The sequence below is a fragment of the Staurois parvus genome, unplaced genomic scaffold, assembly GCF_062004578.1.
Source record: "Staurois parvus isolate SC_StPar_1 unplaced genomic scaffold, SC_StPar_1.0 ptg000673l, whole genome shotgun sequence".
NCBI lineage: Eukaryota > Metazoa > Chordata > Amphibia > Anura > Ranidae > Staurois > Staurois parvus.
In genome coordinates this window covers 1,545,908-1,567,051 of record NW_028318469.1, presented here as the reverse complement: position 1 = coordinate 1,567,051, position 21,144 = coordinate 1,545,908, and the positions used below count along the sequence as shown (strand labels likewise).

The 21,144-nt window shown below is 45.4% G+C and overlaps 1 protein-coding gene across 1 annotated transcript in view; it reads left to right on the top strand.

Moving 5' to 3' along the window:
• The first annotated feature begins 2,259 nt into the window (after positions 1–2,259).
• The window catches only part of MTFP1 (mitochondrial fission process 1), a 46,222-nt gene continuing 27,337 nt past the window's right edge, over positions 2,260–21,144 (top strand). The window contains exon 1 of the mRNA XM_089652216.1: positions 2,260–2,706. Coding sequence (XP_089508342.1) covers positions 2,637–2,706 — 70 coding nt within the window. The 5' untranslated portion in view covers positions 2,260–2,636. The remainder of the gene's footprint in view (positions 2,707–21,144) is intronic.

Genomic DNA, 21,144 nt, shown 5'->3' with positions numbered 1-21,144 from the left:
GAAGATGAGACAGGTGCCGCTGCAGACTCTGGGGTGGCTCCTGACCAGGGGCGGACTAACCATTTGGAAACTAGGGCACTGCCGAAGGGCCCAGGGTCAGTAGGGGGCCCCATGAGATGCCCCTGGTACCTTTTTCATAGGCTTTTTTGGTTTGGGTAAGAACACAGGGGCCCCATGATTCCCTATTGCCCGGGGGCCCCATGAGTTGTCAGTCCGCCCCTGCTCGACTTTAAAGTCGGGATCTTTAACCCAGCCTGGACCGGCTGAGTGACATCAGCCAACAGCGGGCTTCAGTCTACTGTCATCTGAAAACGGGTCACAGGAGTGCAGAATGGACTGCACTCTTGTGATCCACAGGAGAAGTACAGCCAAAAGAGCTTTGGCTGTTGTTCTCCTTTAAAGAGAGTTGGGCTGAGTGCTTCTCCACCATTTAGAAGAAGTCTGTTATTTTAACAACAGCAGGTGAATAGGAGGGGTGGCGGGGCAGCACGTAGAGAAACCGATCCCCTCCATTTTCCTCCTGCAGGCACTGAAAAGCTGCAAGAGGAAAATGAAGGGCATCATTTCCTGTATATGCCACCCCCCATCTAGGTGTACAGGGGAGCCACACAGGACCCCTGGAGCATGGGACTGGGTTGCAATTGCAACCCCTGTACGTACGCCCCTGAGGAGTACATAGGTCATGATTGTGATGTTAGCATCGCAGTGCAGCAAAAGTTTAACTCTATGTGCGCCAGTGCATTGTAAAGCATCGCTACACATTGTATCGTGCTGCATTGCAATAGTTCAGTGGATTCAAGTGTGGTACCGTGATAGGTTGACACCTGTGTAATAACTCCACAGTGCACAGAAGTCGCCAACTGTCTGCAGAGTCAATAGCTAAAGACCTCCAAACTTCATGTAGCCTTCAGATTAGCACAACAGTGTGTACAGAAATTCATGGAATGGGTTTCCATGGCTGAGCAGCTGCATCCAAGCCTTACATCACCGAGTGCAATGCAAAGCATCAGATGCAGTGGTGTAAAGCACGCTGCCACTGGACTCCAGAGCAGTAGAGACATGTTGTCTGGAGTGACTACTCACGCTCCTCTGTCTGGCAATCCGATGGATGTGTGTGGGTTTGGACGTTGCCAGAATGATACTTGCCTGACTGTATTGTGCCCAGTGTAAAGTTTGGTGGAGGGGGGATTATGGTGTGGGGTTGTTTTTCAGGGGTTGGGCTTGGCCCCTTAGTTCCAGTGAAGGGAACTCTTAAGGCGTCAGCATACCAAGACATTTTGGACAATTTCATGCTCCCAACTTTGTGGGAACAGTTTGGGGATGGCTTCTTCCTGTTCCAACATGACTGCACACCGGTGCACAAAGCAAGGTCCATAAAGACATGGATGAGTGAATTTGGGGTGGAGGAACTTGACTGGATTGCACAGAGTCCTGACCTCAACCTGATAGAACACCTTTGGGATGAATTAGAGTGGAGACTGCAAGCCAGGCCTTCTCGTCCGACATCAGTGCCTGACCTCAGAAATGTGCTTCTGGAAGAATGGTCAAACATTCCCATAGACACACTCCTAAACCTTGTGGACAGCCTTCCCAGAAGAGATGAAGCTATTATATCTGCAAAGGGTAGGACAACTCAGTATTGAATCCTATGGACTAAGACTGGGATGCCATGAAAGTTCATGTGTGTGTAAAGGCAGGTCAAAAGAAAAAAAAAAAAACAATACAAGCTCTCAAGTCTGTGAGCATCCCAAGACCACAGTAACAGTCACTCCCTCACAAACCAAAATTCATAAAACAAGCTAGGAACCAATATGACAGTCCGTGTGAATGGATTTTTGTGCGGAACCACAGCGGCACCACCTGCACAGATGTGAACCAAGCCTTAAAATGTGTATGTTTCACTGAAAATATCATTTTTGATAAACATTTGCTCCTCTTTCACAGGACCCACAAATTCAGTAGCGCTGTTTTCTTTATTCTACTGGGCCTATGTTTTCAGAGAGTGAATGGTGACGGTTGTGTTTTATAAAGTGTAAGCTGTGAGAGAAATAGCAAAAAATGGTCTAACTACAGCAGTGAGCACGGCCTGGCAGTGAAAGGGTTGAGGTGGGAGCTCTCTGTAGAGGAAGTCACATGACCCTGCCCGTGTCCATTCATTGGGCGATCTCGGACACAACGTGCTGGGACCGTCTAACAAGCTCCGTCTTGAGTAGATAGCGTAGAGAAGTGTGTGGCCATCTCCTGTAATGTTTGGGTCCGTGTTATATAACACGCAGCCCCGTCCATGCCTCGGTGTTGCTACAGACAACATGGCTGTCAGAAGCCGGGAATTTACCACATAACCCTTTCACTTGTCTCTTTCGTTATATGTAATGCTGTGGAATGAGTGGCTCTGGGCTGGTGTGGTATGTTGCAGCCAGCGGTGGCGAGTGAATGGCTGTTGCTGCTCATGGCGCGGCTTGTCTAGCGGAGCTGAGGAGAGAGGTAGCAGTCCGCCCCGTGTGGAGCCTCGTCTGAGTGTGTGAGGAGGCAGTGTTGATACCTGTGTGCGGGTGTGTGCTCGTATGTTGTGTGACTGTCCCTGACTGTGCTACCCTAAACCACACTACCCCGTGCTGACTTCCCGGCCAGCAGGCATGGCTCCTCATCCCCAGCCTGACCATGCACAGCCTGACCTCTACAGGGACACGTGGGTCAGGTACCTGGGTAAGTGACGGCCGCTGGGCACACTCCATACACACTAATGCGAGGCACTCGGGTTATAGAGAGTCCCCCTCTGCTCCCTGCTTTCTGACTTTACTGTCACTTCTAATGACCTTCATAGTGGGTGGAGTGGACAGAGCATGGCACAAGTTGCCAGTAATCCAGACATGGTGGCAAAGGATTTGTGTTCTCCGTGTTCACTTTCAGCTTTTACTTGTGAAATGTTTCTGATTGGGTTTCTTTCACACCAGCAGTCCAATCAGATCCATGTGATCGTTTGATCGCAATCTCACCGTTGGACTATTCACTTGCCTGCCAGCCACGTACCTGGCATGTCACCGCTCTTTAGAGCCCATTCACACGTGTGACTTTGGACCCCAAAGTTGCCCCGTGTTTCCCAGTGTGTACCATTCATATCTGTGCAACTTCAAGCCGTTTCTACACTACTTTGGTCCGACTTTCATACAACTTGAGGGCCATAGACTTCAATGTAAACCCTTCAAAGTCGCACCTGAACATTGTACATGCAGCTTGTGTGCAACTTTGTACAGTAGAAACAATTATCCTTGGTCAAAGCCAAGATCGCACTCATCCAAAGTTGCTGTGAAAATCGCAGGATGTTGAAGTGGCGCAAGTGTGACTGGACCCTTAAGTGGTTGTACTGGGATATTGTCTGCAGCCAGAGGTGGCTCTTTAATTTGGCAAGTTAGGCGGTTGCTAGGGTCTTGTGGCTGCCTAATTTGTCTAACAGGGTTACTCAACAAGGGTTCTTCAATGATCTACCTGTCAGTTGCAAGCAAGCAACTGACAAGTATATTGCATAGACAAATGAGCAGGGAAGCCGCTGGCATACTATTGGCTGTAGTGTGTTGTTCACTGCTGGCCCCTCCTCTTCCCACTGGAGGACTGTTGAAAGCTTCCTCTGAAGCTGGGTAGGTGAAAGAAGCTGGTACAGTAGTGTGCCCAGCTTTGTCCCTCCCACTGTGTGTAACAGTATGTCCCATACAATGCCCTGTCTGATTTGCCCTCCAAAAGATTTACCCCTCTTCAAGACCAGGCCACTTTTTGCTGTTCGGCACTGTGATATTTCAACTGGTAATTGTGCTGTCGTGCAATGCTGTACCCAAATAAAATTGATGTCCTTTTTTCACACAAATAGAGCTTTCTTTTGGTGGTATTTGATCACCTCTGCAGTTTTTACTTTTTGCGCGTTAAACAAGAAAATACCAAAAATTTTCAAAAAAAACCAAAACAATATTTTTCCCTTTTTGGGTTATAAAAAAATATCCAATAAACTAAAAGTTAGTCATACATTTAGGCCAAAATGTATTCTGCTACATGTCTTTGTTAAAAAAAAAATCTCAATACATGTATTTTAATTGGTTTGTGAAAGTTTTAGTGTCTACAAACTATGTATATACAGTATTGGAAATTACACAGCTTTTACTTTCTAGCTGCCTGTCACATTTCTTGAGGTGCTAAAATTCCAGGGCAGTACAACCCCCCCCCCCCATGACCCCTTTTTGGAAAGTAGACACCCCAAGGATTTTGCAGAGGGCCATGTTGAGTCCATGGAACATTTTTATTTTTTGACTTTTTTTTTTTTTTCCTTTTTCTACACAAAGTTGCCACTTTAATGATATATTGCTCATGGATTCCATGGGTATATGTGGAATAACACCCCAAAACACATTCTTCTACTTCTCCCAGGTATGGGGATACCACATGTGAGAGACTTTTTGGTAGCCTAGCTACATACAGGCCCCCAAAATCCAATTACCACCTCCAAGCTTTCGAAGGGCATATTTCCGCATCGCTTCTCCACTGCCTATCACAGCTTCGGAGGCTCTAAAATGCCAGGATAGTACAAACAACCCCCTATATGACCCATTTTTGAAAAGTAGACCCCCCAAGGAATTTGATAAGAGGCATGGTGAGTATTTTACAGATATCATTTTTGTCAGAGTTTTGAAAAAGAAAAGAAAAAAAATTTTTGTTTTCTTCGTTTTCCAATAACGTGGCAACAAATGAGATCTGCAAAATACTCACCATGCCTCTTAGCAAATTCTACTTTCCAAAAAGGGATCATTTGGGGGGGAGGTGTTTGTACTATCCTGCCATTTCAGAGCCAACATTAGAAGCTTGGCCACATATTGCCAACTCCTTGAAGACCAAGCCTTTTCTGACACATTATTCACATGAAAAAACAGGTTGTTTTTTTTTGCTAGAAAATTACATTGCTTTAAAAAAATATATGTTTTTGGGTTCAGAGGCTCTAGAGAATAAAACAGTGGGTGTTGAAATTTTTTACGTCACACAGTATTTGCTCAGCAATTTTACACAAACAGATCTTTTGGGAAAAATACACTTTTTAGAATTTTAATGCACAAAAACACAATATACTGCTCAATTGTTTGATTAAATATAAATGATGATGTGCCAAGTAAATAGATACCAAACATGTAATGCTTTAAAATTGAGCATGCCTGTGCAATGGCAACAAAGTACATACATTTTTATTATCGATAGGGAACGCTTTGAAAGCCTTTACAGGTCACCAATTTAAATTTACAGGTCTAGTGCTAGAATTACTGCCCTTAAGCTGACGTTCACAGCAATACCTAACATGCATGGTGCAACCGTTGTATACATACTGGCACAGGGTCAACGCACATGCAGGTGTGTGCGTGCAGGAGGGCAAGGGTGCTTTTTTTGTTTTCTTTACTTTTATGGCTATCACAAGGAATGTAAATATCCCCTCTAACTGCAATAGGCATTGACAGGTATTCTTTTTTTGAGAAATCTGGGGTCTAATAGACATTAGATATCTCCTCTGCCCTTACATCATCTGATCTCACCAAAATCGGTGTGATCAGATGCTTTTCCAGTTTACAAATGGCGCTGTTTACCGTATTTTTCGCTCCATAAGACGCACCTGACCATAAGACGCACCTAGGTTTTAGAGGCAGAAAACAGGAAAAAAAAATTCTGAACTAATGGACTGCAGACATAGTACAGGAGATGACCAGAGACTGCGGACACAGTGCAGGGGATGACCAGAGACTGCGGACACAGTGCAGGGGATGACCAGAGACTGCGGACACAGTGCAGGGGATGACCAGAGACTGCGGACACAGTGCAGGGGATGACCAGAGACTGCGGACACAGTGCAGGGGATGACCAGAGACTGCGGACACAGTGCAGGGGATGACCAGAGACTGCGGACACAGTGCAGGGGATGACCAGAGACTGCGGACACAGTGCAGGGGATGACCAGAGACTGCGGACACAGTGCAGGGGATGACCAGAGACTGCGGACACAGTGCAGGGGATGACCAGAGACTGCGGACACAGTGCAGGGGATGACCAGAGACTGCGGACACAGTGCAGGGGATGACCAGAGACTGCGGACACAGTGCAGGGGATGGCCAGAGACTGCGGACACAGTGCAGGAGATGGCCAGAGACTGCGGACACTGTGCAGGAGATGACCAGAGACTGCGGACACTGTGCAGGAGATGACCAGAGACTGCGGACACTGTGCAGGAGATGACCAGAGACTGCGGACACTGTGCAGGAGATGACCAGAGACTGCGGACACTGTGCAGGAGATGACCAGAGACTGCGGACACTGTGCAGGAGATGACCAGAGACTGCGGACACTGTGCAGGAGATGACCAGAGACTGCGGACACTGTGCAGGAGATGACCAGAGACTGCGGACACTGTGCAGGAGATGACCAGAGACTGCGGACACTGTGCAGGAGATGACCAGAGACTGCGGACACTGTGCAGGAGATGACCAGAGACTGCGGACACTGTGCAGGAGATGACCAGAGACTGCGGACACTGTGCAGGAGATGACCAGAGACTGCGGACACTGTGCAGGGGATGACCAGAGACTGCGGACACAGTGCAGGGGATGACCAGAGACTGCGGACACAGTACAGGGATAACCAGAGACTGCGGACAGCACAGGGATGACCAGAGACTGTGGATAGTACAGGGGACAGTACAGGAGATGACTGCTGACCTTTGGGGAGGGGGGGGGAGCGGGTACCTGAATTTGACAGGTACCTGCTCTTACTTCCGCGGAGTTGTTCTTTCATCTTACCTGTTCCTCTATCCAGCCGCGCGCTGTCTTCCCGGCTTCTGTAATGGCGCTCGGCATGACAGCCGGGTGCCCAGTGCGCATGAGCGAGAAGCACTTGCGCTTTGTGATTGGTCCGGCGGCTTCTGGGATCTGTCGTGTCCCAGGTGCCGCCTTACCATTCACAAAAAGCACCGCTTCCTGCGCATGCGCACTTGGCACCCGGCTGTCATGCCCACACTACAGAAGCCGGGAAGACCGCGCCGCTGGATAGAGGAACGGGTAAGATGAAAGAACAACTCCACGGAAGTAAGAGCGAGTACTTGTCAAATTCAGGTACCCGCTCCCCCTCCCTCCCCAAAGGTCAGCAGTCATCTCTATAAGGTCCCGCTGTAGAGCTGAGCGGCCGGCCCGGTATTCTGACACGGCGGCAGTGGAAATACCGGACCGGCCGCTCCATAAGACGCACTGACATTTTCCCCCCTTTTTTGGGGGGAAAAAAGTGCGTCTTATGGTGCGAAAAATACGGTATATCCTGCGAAACAAGTGATGAAATGAAAGTGATGAAATGCTCGTAGCTTCCAATTTCTTAGACTGTAGAAGTAATTGGAGCCATTCTGGTCTCTGATCAGCTCTATGGTCAGCCAGCGGATCTGTCGACTGCGTTCTCAGTTTCAGGAGACAGAGAGCCCAAGAAAACTGTGGAAGGCAGCAGGGGGGAAATGTCCCTTCCCGCTGCTCATAAAAACAATTCAGCTAACTGGCCACGAGCATTGCTTTTACATCAAAGCTGACCAGCTGAAAAAAAAGGCAACCGGAATGATGCCTGTAGCTGCAGGCATCATCCCGGTATAACCACTTAAAGTCCAGCGACGTACCTGTACATTGCTGGTCCATGTTGGGCATATATGTAACAGCAGAGAACATGGACATATGATGAATCGGGTCTGTGGACCAATATGACCGCAGTTCATTCTTTTTTTGCATTCACACCCCAAAATAGGAAGCAACGCAAGATTACATCGCCTTGCAAGAGCTGCTGCTCGCCCGCACAATGCGAGTAAGCGGTTGGTAAGTAGTTTAAAAAAAAAAAAAACTTGTTTTTTTTTTTTTGGTTTTTTTTTAAATTTATTTATTTTTTAAAATACTTTTATCAGAATAGTACACTGATACCATAGTAACATTGTACAACTTGGGGGGAGGGGTGATCAGGGATTTTATTTTCTATTACACTTTGCTTTGCAGGAGAAATAAAGATAATTTCTCCTGCAGTGCAAAGTTTGCTGTCATGAATGAGTTAGGTTTTTGACAGCTCAAGATAGTGATCTGTGATTGGCTGGAGCTGGTCACATGGTAAAGGGTGCTGTGATTGGACCCATGTATCATGTGACAGCTGTGGGCCAATCACAGCTCACTAGAAAGAGGAGCAGAGCTGCTATGAATGAGATCGATTCATAACAGCTTTGCTTACATTGTGATTATGTGATTGCATAATGATCACATGATTACCGGGTGCCGTTTACCGGGATCTTCATTCCGCTGGACACAGCAGTCACGGGGTGTGCCGTACCCCCCTGTTAGTACAGCTAGCGTGATGTACGGGTGTTTGGCTTTGCCTGTAGCTGATGCCCGGCCGCAGTACATTGTGGGCGAGCGGTCAGGAAGTGGTTAATGTGCCCTGTGCTCTGTCCTATGCTATGTGCCCTACTCCCATGTAATGTGCCCTGCTCCCACATAATGTGCCTTGCCCTCATGCTATGTGCCCTGTGCTGTGTCCCATGGTATGTGCCCTGCTCCCACATAATGTGCCTTGCCCTTGTGCTATGTGCCCTGTGCTCTGTCCCATGTAATGTGCCCTGCTCCCATATAATGTGCCTTGCCCTCGTGCAATGTGCCCTGTGCTCTATCCCATGTAATGTGCCTTGCCCTCATGCTATGTGCCCTGTGCTCTGTCCCATGGTGTGTGCCCTGCTCCCATATAATGTGCCCTGCCCTCATGCTATGTGTCCTGTGCTCTGTCCCATGTAATGTGCCCTGCTCCCATATAATGTGCCCTGCCCTCATGCTATGTGTCCTGTGCTCTGTCCCATGTAATGTGCCCTGCTCCCATGTAATGTGCCCTGCTCCCATATAATGTGCCTTGCCCTCATGCTATGTGCCCTGTGCCCTGCTCCCATGTAATGTGCCCTGCTCCCATGTAATGTGCCCTGCTCCCATATAATGTGCCCTGCTCCCATATAATGTGCCTTGCCCTCATGCTATGTGCCCTGTGCTCTGTCCCATGGTATGTGCCCTGCTTTCATATAATGTGCCTTGCCATCATGCTATGTGCCCTGTGCTCTGTCCCATGGTATGTGCCCTGCTTTCATATAATGTGCCTTGCCATCATGCTATGTGCCCTGTGCTCTGTCCCATGGTATGTGCCCTGCTCCCATATAATGTGCCTTGCCATCATGCTATGTGCCCTGTGCTCTGTCCCATGGTATGTGCCCTGCTTTCATATAATGTGCCCTGCTTTCATATAATGTGCCCTGCTCCCATATAATGTGCCTTGCCCTCATGCTATGTGTCCTGTGCTCTGTCCCATGTAATGTGCCCTGCCCTCATACTATGTGTCCTGTGCTCTGTCCCATGTAATGTGCCCTGCTTTCATATAATGTGCCCTGCTCCCATATAATATGCCCTGCCCTCATGCTATGTGCCCTGTCCCATGTAATGTGCCCTGCTACCATATAATGTGCCTTGCCCTCATACTATGTGCCGTGTGCTCTGTCATATTCTATCTGCCATGCTCCCATATAATGTGCCTTGCCTTCATGTTATGTGCTCTGTGCTCCGTCCCATGTAATGTGCCCTGCCTTCATATAATGTGCCCTGCCCTGCAGCCCCCTCACACACAGTTTATCCCAAATTGGACCCAGAATGGAGCATCTCTGCAGAAAAAGCATGTTTCACATTAAATAGGTATATTTGTATTTAATGCTGTTTAAAAAAATAATTATCAACAGCTCGCTAATCATGTTCCATGAGCTGTAGATGTTAACATTATTTCAGGGGTTCCCTGAGATCTCAAACTTTTTGCCAGGGGTTCCTTAAAGATAACGGTTGTGAAGCACTGGCCTAACGTTAAGAGGCCTGTCACACTCGCCTCTCACATAACCCTCTGGTACTCCACCCTCCAGCCAATGAGGAGTGACGTTGTGTCCCAGCATGCCACCCCTCCCATCCACAGGACAGCATTATCTGTACTGGAACTACAAGGAGGGATGCTCCACGGGACAGAGTTATCAGTGCGGCAGATGAGTTAGTGGAGTTACTGCAGTGCGGCAGTTGGCATCTCATGTCTCGGTCTATATTTGGTATGTACTGTATTTGTGAATTGTGAGACACTGAAAACCTGTAATGGACTTTTTTCCACCCTCCCCGGCCTGAAGCAGATGAGAGAGTTATGGGTTACAGCACACCTAACTTGTTATCCCCACTCCTGAACTGCCAATGGTTGCCTTACCTATCCACCAGTTATTTGTAGCGCTTGAATTATTGTTCCCATTATGGGTGTGAGTGGGGTCTCATGTCTACGTTTTGCCTCACAAAGTCTAGAGCTGCCTCTGCCTGCAGCTGCAGGCATCATCCCATTACTGTTATTCACAGCCGATAGCTTTCTTGTAATGGCAATCGGAGTGGTTAACAAGCTGCTCGATTGCGAGTACAAGCAGCTGGAGGGGACGTGTGTGTCCCCTCGCCTCCTGATGCCTTCTGCCGCTTTGATCTCCCATCCCACCGAGAGTCCTGATCCACCAACTGGCACTGCCGCCAGCTAGTCACTGAGCCGAACAAAAAACCGATCGGCTTTGTTCGGCTCCATTAAATAGTTAACCGGAAGCGATGACCTGATATCACTTCCGTTTTACTCGGAAACAATCGGGGCCATTTGTAAAAAAATAAAAGCATTTAATCACACTGCTCTTGGTGTGATTGAATGCTTTTAAGAGCAGAGAAGGCATTTGGGGTCCTTTTAGACCTCAGATCCCTCCCTCCAGGCAAAGAGTACCTGTCACAGGCCTATTTCTGTTACAAGGGATGTTTACATTCTTTGTGATGCTTTATAAAAAAATTATCCCTGTCCCCCCCCGTGCTTGTGCGCAAAGACAAATGAACGTGTCGGTCCCATGTGCACGCAAACGGCAATTGTCCCACACGAGAGGTATCGCCACGAATGTCAGATCATGGGCAGTAATTCTAGCACCAAACCTCCTCTGTAAATCTAAAGTGGTAACTTTTAAAGGCTCCTTGGATAGTAAAAATTACGTCGTTGTTGCATGGGCAGGCGCAATTTTAAAGTGTGATGTGTTTGGTATCTATTTACTCTGCGTAACACCATTTTTTATATTTTACAAAAGATTTGGGTTATGTATTTTTTTTTTTTTTGCATAAAAATTAAAGTCTTCTTTCCTCCCAAAAATTGCATTTTTAAAAATCGTGTGACCCATGATATAATAAATTTCAAAATCCACCAATTTATTCTCTAGGGTTTCAGCTTTAAAAAATATATGTTTGGGGGGTTCCAAGTCATTTTCTATCAAATTTTTTTTTACATGTAACAAAAAGTGCCATAAAAAGCCTGGTGCTTAAGTAGCTATAGGCAGGTAAACATAAACCGATGCGTGTCTGTTCACATCCAGTAACAGAGTCTGTCTGGGTCCCACACCATTACACCACCACCACCACCACCACCACAAGTGTGAACCATTGATACAAGGCAGCATGGAGCCATGCTTACATGTCGTTTTATGCCAAATTCTGACCCTACCATCTGAATGTCGCAGCAATCAGTCTACCCATTCTCCTCTGACCTCAACCAGGCATTTTCGTCCACACAACTTCTGCTCACTGGATATTTTCTCATTTTCGGACCATTTTGTATAAACACTAGAGAGGTTTGTGCATTAAAATCCCATGAGATCAACAGTTATTTAAATACTCAGCATAGCCCGTCTGGCAACCATGCCACGTTCAAAGTCACTTAAATTCCCTCTCTTCCCCATTCTGATGCTCTCAGCTTCAGCAAGTCATCTTTAGCATGCCTAAATGCACTGAGTTGCTGCCAAGTGAACAGGTGTACATAATAAAGTGGCCGGTGGGTGTATACACACATTCTAATATTAGTCTAGAGAGGTTAGAGATTGCATAGTATAAAATACTGAACACACCTTTAACAAACATGCACCGAATAGGTGCAAGCACATTCATGTTCATTTCTTAATGCATATACACTATTGCTTTTACATGCCTTTTTTATGTACATATTTCACTTTAAAGATTGCATCTTTGCTCATCTTGGGTGTTGCAGATGTCAAAATGCTCATCAAAACTGGCATAATATACATTAAGCTCATATTAAGCTGTTTTGATCTAGTCAAGGACATGAAACAATCTACAGTATATACACTATAACCTAGCCTTTTCTTTCCATTTGCATTATGAATTGTCATCGCAGATCCAGGCCAATGTAAACATTTAGCTTCTCTGCATTTGCACTGTTACAAGCAGTAAAAGCATGGCAGTCAGTGTTAGGAAAATTAAGTGCTTGTTCACATCAGTCAGGTGTGGTGAGGGAATGCGTGTGAAACCATGTGTTTTCCCGCAGCGCGCATTGCTGCCTTTGCATGTGTCTGTGTGCCATTAATCGTGCCAGCACTTTTTTTTTTTTGCATGTTTCAAACACAGGGCAGCCCAGTGAAATAAGGTGCTGCCTTTAAATGTGATTCAGAAGGCACTAAAAAGTGTGCATGTCTAAAATTAACTTTTTTTTTTTTTAATTAAGTTCTATTGTCAAAGTATTTAGGAAATATGAACAAATCATATCCCTCTATAGTGTGTACTTGTCTCAAATAAGAATGCTAACTGTCATTTTTGTCTGCTGCTTCTTTCCTCTATCTGCATGAGTCACTTCTGAAAAGTTTTCCTGACGCCAATAGAAAAAAGGTGGCAGGTGAGGGCGCAGCCTGTGATTGACAGACTTAGCTCAGTTTCAATGTGCTGTGTGAAGGGGGTGTGTCTTTTCCCTCCAGTCAGATCTCAGAACTTTCCTCACTGAGCTCAGCAGAGTAACTTCAGCTCTCTGTCCCCAGTTTTCTGACAGCCCAGACAAGCTTTCTAAATTCTGGACTTTGGATGCAGAGAAGACTTCAGATAGATACAGTGCATCCAGAAAGTATTCCCAGTGCTTAACTTTTGCCACATTTTGTTATGTTACAGCCTTATTCCAAAATGGATTAAATTAATTTTTTTCCTCAATATTCTACAAACAGTTCCCCATAATGACAACGTGAAAGAAGTTCGTTTTGAAATCTTTGCAATTCATTAAAAATAAAAAAAAACACATGTACATAAGTATTCACAGCCTTTGCTCAATACTTTGTTGAAGCAACTTTTAGCACCAATTACAGCCTCAAGTCATTTTGAGTATGATGCTATAAGCTTGGCACACCTATTTTGGGGCAATTTCTCCCATTCTTCTTTGCAGTACCTCTCAAGCTCTATCAGGTTGGATGGGGAACGTCGGTGCACAGCCATTTTCAGATCTCTCCAGCAGAGATGTTCAAGCGAGTTCAAGTCTGGACTCTGGCTGGCCACTCCAGAACATTCACAGAGTTGACCCATAGCCACTCCTATGTTATGTGGGCTTAGGGTCATTGTCTTATCGAAAGATGAACCGTTGCCCCAGTCTACGGTCCAGAGCGCTCTGGAACAGGTTTTCATCAAGGATGTCTCTGTACATTGCTGCATTCATCTTTCCTTCAATCCTGACTAGTCGCCCAGTTCCTGCCACTGAAAAAACATCCCCACAGCATGATGCTGCCACCACCATGCTTCACTGTAGGGATGGTATTGGCCAGGTGGTGAGCGGTGATTGGTTTCCTCCAGACATGACGCTTGGCATTCAGGCCAAAGAGTTCAATCTTTGTTTCATCAGACCAGAGAGTTTTGTTTCTCATGGTCTGAGAGTCCCTCAGGTGCCTTTTGGCAAACTCCAGGCAGGCTGCCATTTGCCTTTTACTAAGGAGTGGCTTCCGTCTGGCCACTCTATCATATAGGCCTAATTGGTGGAGTGCTGCAGAGATGGTTGGTCTCTTGTCTCCAGAGAAACGCTAGAGCTCTTTCAGGGTGACCATTGGTTGCTTGGTTACCTCCCTGGCTAAGGCCCTTCTCCCTCGATCGCTCATTTTGGCCGGGCAGCCCACTCTAGGAAGATTCCTGGTGGTTCCAAACTTCTTCCATTTACGGATGATGGAGGCCACTGCTCACTGGGACCTTCAATGCTGCAGAAATGTTTCTGTACCCTTCCCCAGATCTTTGCCTTGATACAATCCTATCTCGGAGGTCTACAGACAATTCCTTGGACTTCATGGCTTGGTTTGTGCTCTGACATGCACTGTTAACTGTGGAACCTTATATAGACAGGTTTATAACTTTCCTAATCATGTCCAATCAACTGAATTTCCCCCAGGTGGACTCTATTCAAGTTGTGGAAACATCTCAAGGATAATCAGTGGGAACAGGATGCACCAGAGCTCAATTTTGAGTGTCATGGCAAAGGCTGCAATATGTTTTTTATTTTTAATAAATTGCAAAGATTTCAGAACTACTTTCATATCATTATGGGGTATGGTTTGTAGAATGTTGAGAGAAAAAAATATGAATTTAATCAATTTTGAATTAAGGCTGTAACATAACAAAATGTGGCAACAGTTAAGCACTGACTATTTTCTGGATGCACTGTAGGTACAACTTGGGCGATACACAGAGATGAAACAAATCCTCCAAGGCCAGCCACTTCACTTGGTGTATGTGAGGGTTTACAGCCACTTTAACTCCCTCCTCTCCATCTTTGCACTTTGTGACCTGTATATTTACCACCATATTTCTCTGTATGACCTGTATAATAATTATGCACAGTATCTAGTACAAGAATACCAAGCTTCATGTTTTAACCACTTTAATTGTGTCTAAAAATGAGATCACCTTAGGGTGTCTGTTTTCAAATGGGTTCATTTGAGACTTTATTACTGTCTTGTCATTTTTATTTGCTATATTTTATAAAAGAAAGTAAGGGAAAGTTCTTTTTATTTATCTTTTTTACTTTACATAGTGTAACATAAAACCCATTGATTGTCAATTACCTCCAAAATAAAGCTCCATCTAAAAAAATTAAATAAAAATGTCATTTTGGTCCAGTGTTACATGATCAGGTAATTCATCAAATACATACAACACAGTGCACAATAGTACAAACAAAAGCACCTTATTTTGTGTGTGTATGTGTATATGTATATATATATATATATATATATATATATATATATATATATATTATGTATGTGTGTGTGTCCTTTAGCCTCTGCAGACACCCTGTGGGAGGGGCGAAATGTGTTGGACGTAGCTTCCAGTTTTTTGGTGACGTCGCATCCGGTCTGTGTCACGCATGTGAACCAGCAGCGTTCCCAAACTGTGCTGGAGCCCTCTACTTTTTACAAAGCAGATACATTTTTTTCTATATAAGTGCAATTTTAATCCCTAATCCAAACTACTTGATGTCTGCACTATAGCAGTTTTACTGCTACAGGGCGGACGCTCTGCACAGAATCACACATATATAATATACACACCTGATTCTGCATTTCCGGGTAGGGGGCATGCATTTCGTCCTACACGTGCTGTCATTGGCTCACATAGTTGTCAATCACGGAGTCCCGGCCAGCGATTAATGGACGGGACTCGGCGATCAGCAGAGCAGCAGACAGGAGAGAGATCAGTGAGTGTAAACAACATACAGTGGGGCAAAAATGTATTTAGTCAGCCACCAATTGTGCAAGTTCTCCCACTTAAAAAGATGAGAGAGGCCTGTAATTGACATCATAGGCAGACCTCAACTATGAGAGACAAAATGAGAAACAAAATCCAGACAATCACATTGGCTGATTTGGAAAGAATTTATTTGCAAATTATGGTGGAAAATAAGTATTTGGTCACTTACAAACAAGCAAGATTTCTGGCTCTCACAGACCTGTACCTTCTTCTTTAAGAGGCTCCTCTGTCCTGCACTCATTACCTGTATCAATGGCACCTTTTTGAACTTGTTATCAGTATAAAAGACACCTGTCCACAACCTCAAACAGTCACACTCCAAACTCCACTATGGTGAAGACCTAAGAGCTGTCGAAGGACACCAGAAACAAAATTGTAGCCCTGCACCAGGCTGGGAAGACTGAAACTGCAATAGGCAAGCAGCTTGGTGTGAACAAATCAACTGTGGGAGCAATAATTAGAAAATGGAAGACATACAAGACCACTGATAATCTCCCTCGATCTGGGGCTCCACGCAAGATCTCACCCCGTGGGGTCAAAATGATCACAAGAACGGTGAGCAAAAATTCCAGGACCACACGGGGGAACCTAGTGAATGACCTGCAGAGAGCTGGGACCAACGTAACAAAGGCTACCATCAGTAACACACTACGCCGCCAGGGACTCAGATCCTGCAGTGCCAGACGTGTCCCCCTGCTTAAGCCAGTACATGTCCGGGCCCGTCTGAAGCTTGCTAGAGAGCATTTGGATGATCCAGAAGAGGATTGGGAGAATGTCATATGGTCAGATGAAACCAAAATAGAACTGTTTGCTAGAAACACAACTCATCGTGTTTGGAGGAGAGAGAATGCTGAGTTGCATCCAAAGAACACCATACCTACTGTGAAGCATGGGGGTGGCAACATCATGCTTTGGGGCTGTTTCTCCGCAAAGGGACCAGGACGACTGATCCATGTACAGGACAGAATGAATGGGGCCATGTATCATGAGATTTTGAGTGCAAAACTCCTTCCATCAGCAAGGGCATTGAAGAAGAAACGTGGCTGGGTCTTCCAACATGACAATGATCCCAAACATACCGCCCAGGCAACGAAGGAGTGGCTTCATAAGAAGCATTTCAAGGTTCTGGAGTGGCCTAGCCAGTCTCCAGATCTCAACCCCATAGAAAACCTTTGGAGGGATTTGAAAGTCTGTGTTCCTCAGCGACAGCCCCAAAACATCATTGCTCTAGAGGAGATCTGCATGGAGGAATGGGCCAACATATCAGCAACAGTGTGTGCCAACCTTGTGAAGACTTACAGGAAACGTTTGACCTCTGTCATTGCCAACAAAGGATATATAACAAAGTATTGAGATGAACTTTTGATATTGACCAAATACTTATTTTCCACCATAATTTGCAAATAAATTCTTTCCAAATCAGCCAATGTGATTGGATTTTTTTTCTCATTTTGTCTCTCATAGTTGAGGTCTACCTATGATGCCAATTACAGGCCTCTCTCATCTTTTTAAGTGGGAGAACTTGCACAATTGGTGGATGACTAAATACTTTTTTGCCCCACTGTAGATATCTCTGCTGTCAGTTGGGATTTGCTGGTTTTTATCTCTCTGCAAAGCAGGTAGATAAAAACCAGCACTTCCCCTACTAAATCACAACAGTGTCCAATGTCAAATCACTCTCTAGCACACAAGCATTTGATAGCCCCAGATGTTAATCACTTCCTGCCCAGTGCCATTAGTACAGAAGCAGTGCTTTTTATGAACACCTATCCCTGGCTGGAGATGTCTGTGGCAGTTAGTCAGTTCCCCTCAGCATCAGTGTAAGAATCCTTGATGAACTATTAAAGTCCTGCTATAGGTCGTTGATCTCTGCCATTACTAGTATAAAATAAATATTCCAGTGTGTGTGTATCTGTGTGTGTGTATGTATATATATATATATATATATATATATATATATACAGTTGCAAGAAAAGTATGTGAACCCCTTGGGATTATGTGGAGTTTTGCATGAATTGGGCATAAAATGTGCTCTGAATGTCATCTAAGTCACAACAATAGAAGAACACAGTCTGCTGAACATAATACTACACAAACATTAGATGTTGCCATGGTTTAATTGCACAAAACATGTAAACATTCACAGTGCAGGGAGGAAAAAGTATGTGAGGCCCTAGCTTAATGACTTCTCCCATAGCTAATTGGAGCCAGGAGTGAGCCAACCTTGACTCCAATCAGTGTGATGATATTGGATGTGTTGCTGACAGCTGTCCTGCCCTTAAGAAACACACACCTGTTTTGGGTTTACTGGTTTCAAGAAGCACTGTCTGATGTGAACCATGCCTCGCAGAAAAGAGCTCTCAGAAGACCTACGATCAAGAATTGTTGACTTGCATGAAGCTGGAAAGGGTTACAAAAGTATCTCCAATAGCCTTGATGTTCATGTGTCCACGGTAAGACATACTGTCTACAAATGAAGAAAGTTTAGCACTGTTGCTACTCTCCCTAGGCGTGGTCGTCCTGTAAAAATGACTGCAAGAGCACAGCGCAGAATGCTGCATGAGGTAAAGAAGAATCCCAGAGTGTCAGCTAAAGACCTACAGAAATCTCTGGCACATGCTAACATTTTTCTTGACACATCTACAATAAGGAAAACATTAAACAAGAATGGAGTACATGGGAGGACACCATGGAGGAAGCCATTGCTGTCCAAAAAGAATATTGCAGCACGTTTGAAGTTTGCAAAAGAGCAGCTGGATGTTCCACAGCACTACTGGCAAAATATACTGTGGACAGATGAAACCAAGATTGAGTTGTTTGGGAAGAACACCAACACTATGTGTGGAGAAAAAAAAGGCACAGCACACCAACATCAAAACCTCATCCCCACTGTAAAACATGGCGGAGGGAGCATCATGGTTTGGGGCTGCTTTGCTGCCTCAGGGCCTGGACGGATTGTTATCATTGATGGGAAAATGAATTCCAGAGTTTATCAAGACATTTTGCAGGAAAACGTACGACCATCTGTCCGCCAACTGAAGCTCCGCAGAGGATGGGTGATCCAACAGGACAATGACCCAAAGCATACAAGCAATTCAACAAAACAATGGCTGCAACAGCACAGAATACACCTTCTGGAGTGGCCCAGTCAGAGTCCTGACCTCAACCCAATTGAAATGCTGTGGCATGACCTTAAGAGAGCGATTCACATCAGACATCCCAAGAATATTGCTACACTGAAACAGTTTTGTGAAGAGGAGTGGTCCAATATTACTCCAGATCCTTGTGCAGGTCTGATCTGCAACTACAGGAAATGTTTGGTTGAGTTTATTGCTGCCAAAGGAGGGTCAACCAGTTATTAAGTCCAAAGGTTCACATACTTTTTCCTCCCTGCACTGTGAATGTTTACATGTTATGTGCAGTTAAACCATGGCAACATCTAATGTTTGTGTAGTATTATGTTCAGCAGACTGTGTTCTTCTATTGTTGTGACTTAGATGACGTTCAGAGCACATTTTATGCCCAATTCATGCAAAACTTCACGTAATCCCAAGGGGTTCACATACTTTTTCTTGCAACTGTATATATAAAATAGTTTGTAGATGCTACAGCTTTCACACAAACCACTTAATATATACTTTTTGGGATTTTTTTTTTTACTTTTTACCAAACACATATAGCAGAATACATTTTGGCCTAAATTTATAGAAGGCCATGTTCCACTTTTTTTCTCTGGAACTGACTGCACTGGTGTTAACTACACCTTCTTGCCAAAAATATTGAGACACCCCTCCAAATCATTGGATTAGGGTGTTCCAATCACCTCCATGGCCACAGGTGTATAAAATCAAGCACCTAGACATGCAGACTGCTTCTACAAACATTTGTGAAAGAATGGGTCGCTCTCAGGAGCTCAGTGAATTCAAGCGTGGTACCGTGATAGGTTGCCACATGTGCAATAAGGCTACGTTCACACTAGCCTTGTTTGCAAGCGGCAGACAGGCGTTTGGGAAGCGTTTTTACCGTTTCCCAAACGCCTGTGAAAATTCTGCCCATTGCAGCACATGGTGCTTGTCAGGAAAGGACTCGCCGCTGGTGGTGCTGATGGGCTGCAGTATCAGTTCTTGCCAGCGGGTGATTTTCAGCAGCCAGGATCTCACCTCCTGCAATCAAGCCATCACCTGAGGCTGATTGCAGGAGGTGTATTTAAGCAATAACCAGGCCTGCAATCGGTGCCTTGGTGTATGGTTCCCATGTGCCTGTGATAACCTGTTTTCCTGAACCTGCTCCCTGTTCCTGTGATCTGCTCCGTGTCCTGTCTGTCTCTCTGTACCCCATGCTGGATCAACTGTGTATGACCCTGGCTAGCCCTGACTACTCTTTTGTTCTGTATATATTGGGTGAAGGATTCTGATTGTTTGTTTTTTTACTTGCAAGGTGGGTTTTGTATATTGGTGTGTTGCACAAATATACTATATTATTACATTACTCCTGAAGCCTGCTATTCCCTGTGTCAGTCCACACATCTCTGGTCATATCCGGATCCTTGACATATGATCAAGCATGGGGTACAGAGTGGCAGACAGGACACAGAGAAGATCACAGGAACAGGGAGCAGGTTCAGGAAAACAGGTTATCACAGGCACATGGGAACCATACACCAAGGCACCGATTGCAGGCCTGGTTATTGCTTAAATACACCTCCTGCAATCAGCCTCAGGTGATGGCTTGATTGCAGGAGGTGAGATCCTGGCTGCCGAAAAGCACCCGCTGGCAAGAACTGGTACTGCAGCCCATCAGCACCACCAGCGTTGATTCCTTTCTTGACAGTGCTGTTCACACGGGAGTGTTAGCGTCGCGGAAAAACGGCCGCCTCTGGTCGAGTCAGGAGTTGAAGCTTTCTATTCAAGTCTATGGTGCCGCTCCCAACTGCAGTGCGGTTGCGGGGTGTTTGCGTAGTGTTAACATCATTCAAACTTCATTATAGGTGTTCGTGGAGCGTTTTTAACGCTCGGCAAACGCCTAGCAACCGCCGCTAAACCGCACATGCGGCGTTTGCAGAGCGTTAAAAAAAGCTCCACGAACGCCGGACCAACGCTTGTCAAACGCTATAGGGGCGTTTGACAAGAGTTGGAAAACAGTCAAGTGTGAACGAGCCCTAAGTCTATGAAATGTCCTTGCTACTAAATATTCCATATTAGAAGCAACTGGGAAGAACAGCAATGAACAGGCACGAAGTGGTAGGCTTGTAAAATGACAGAAAGGGGTCAGCGCATGCTGAAGCACACAGTGCGCAGAAATCGCGACTGTCTGAAGAGTCAATCGCTAAGACCTCCAAATTTCGTGTGGCCTTCAGATTACCACAACAATAGTGCGTAGAGAGTTTCATGGAATGGGTTTAAATGGCTGAGCAGCTGCATCCACGCCTTACATCACCAAGTACAATGCAAAGAGTCGGATGAAGTGGTGTAAAGTATGCCACCAC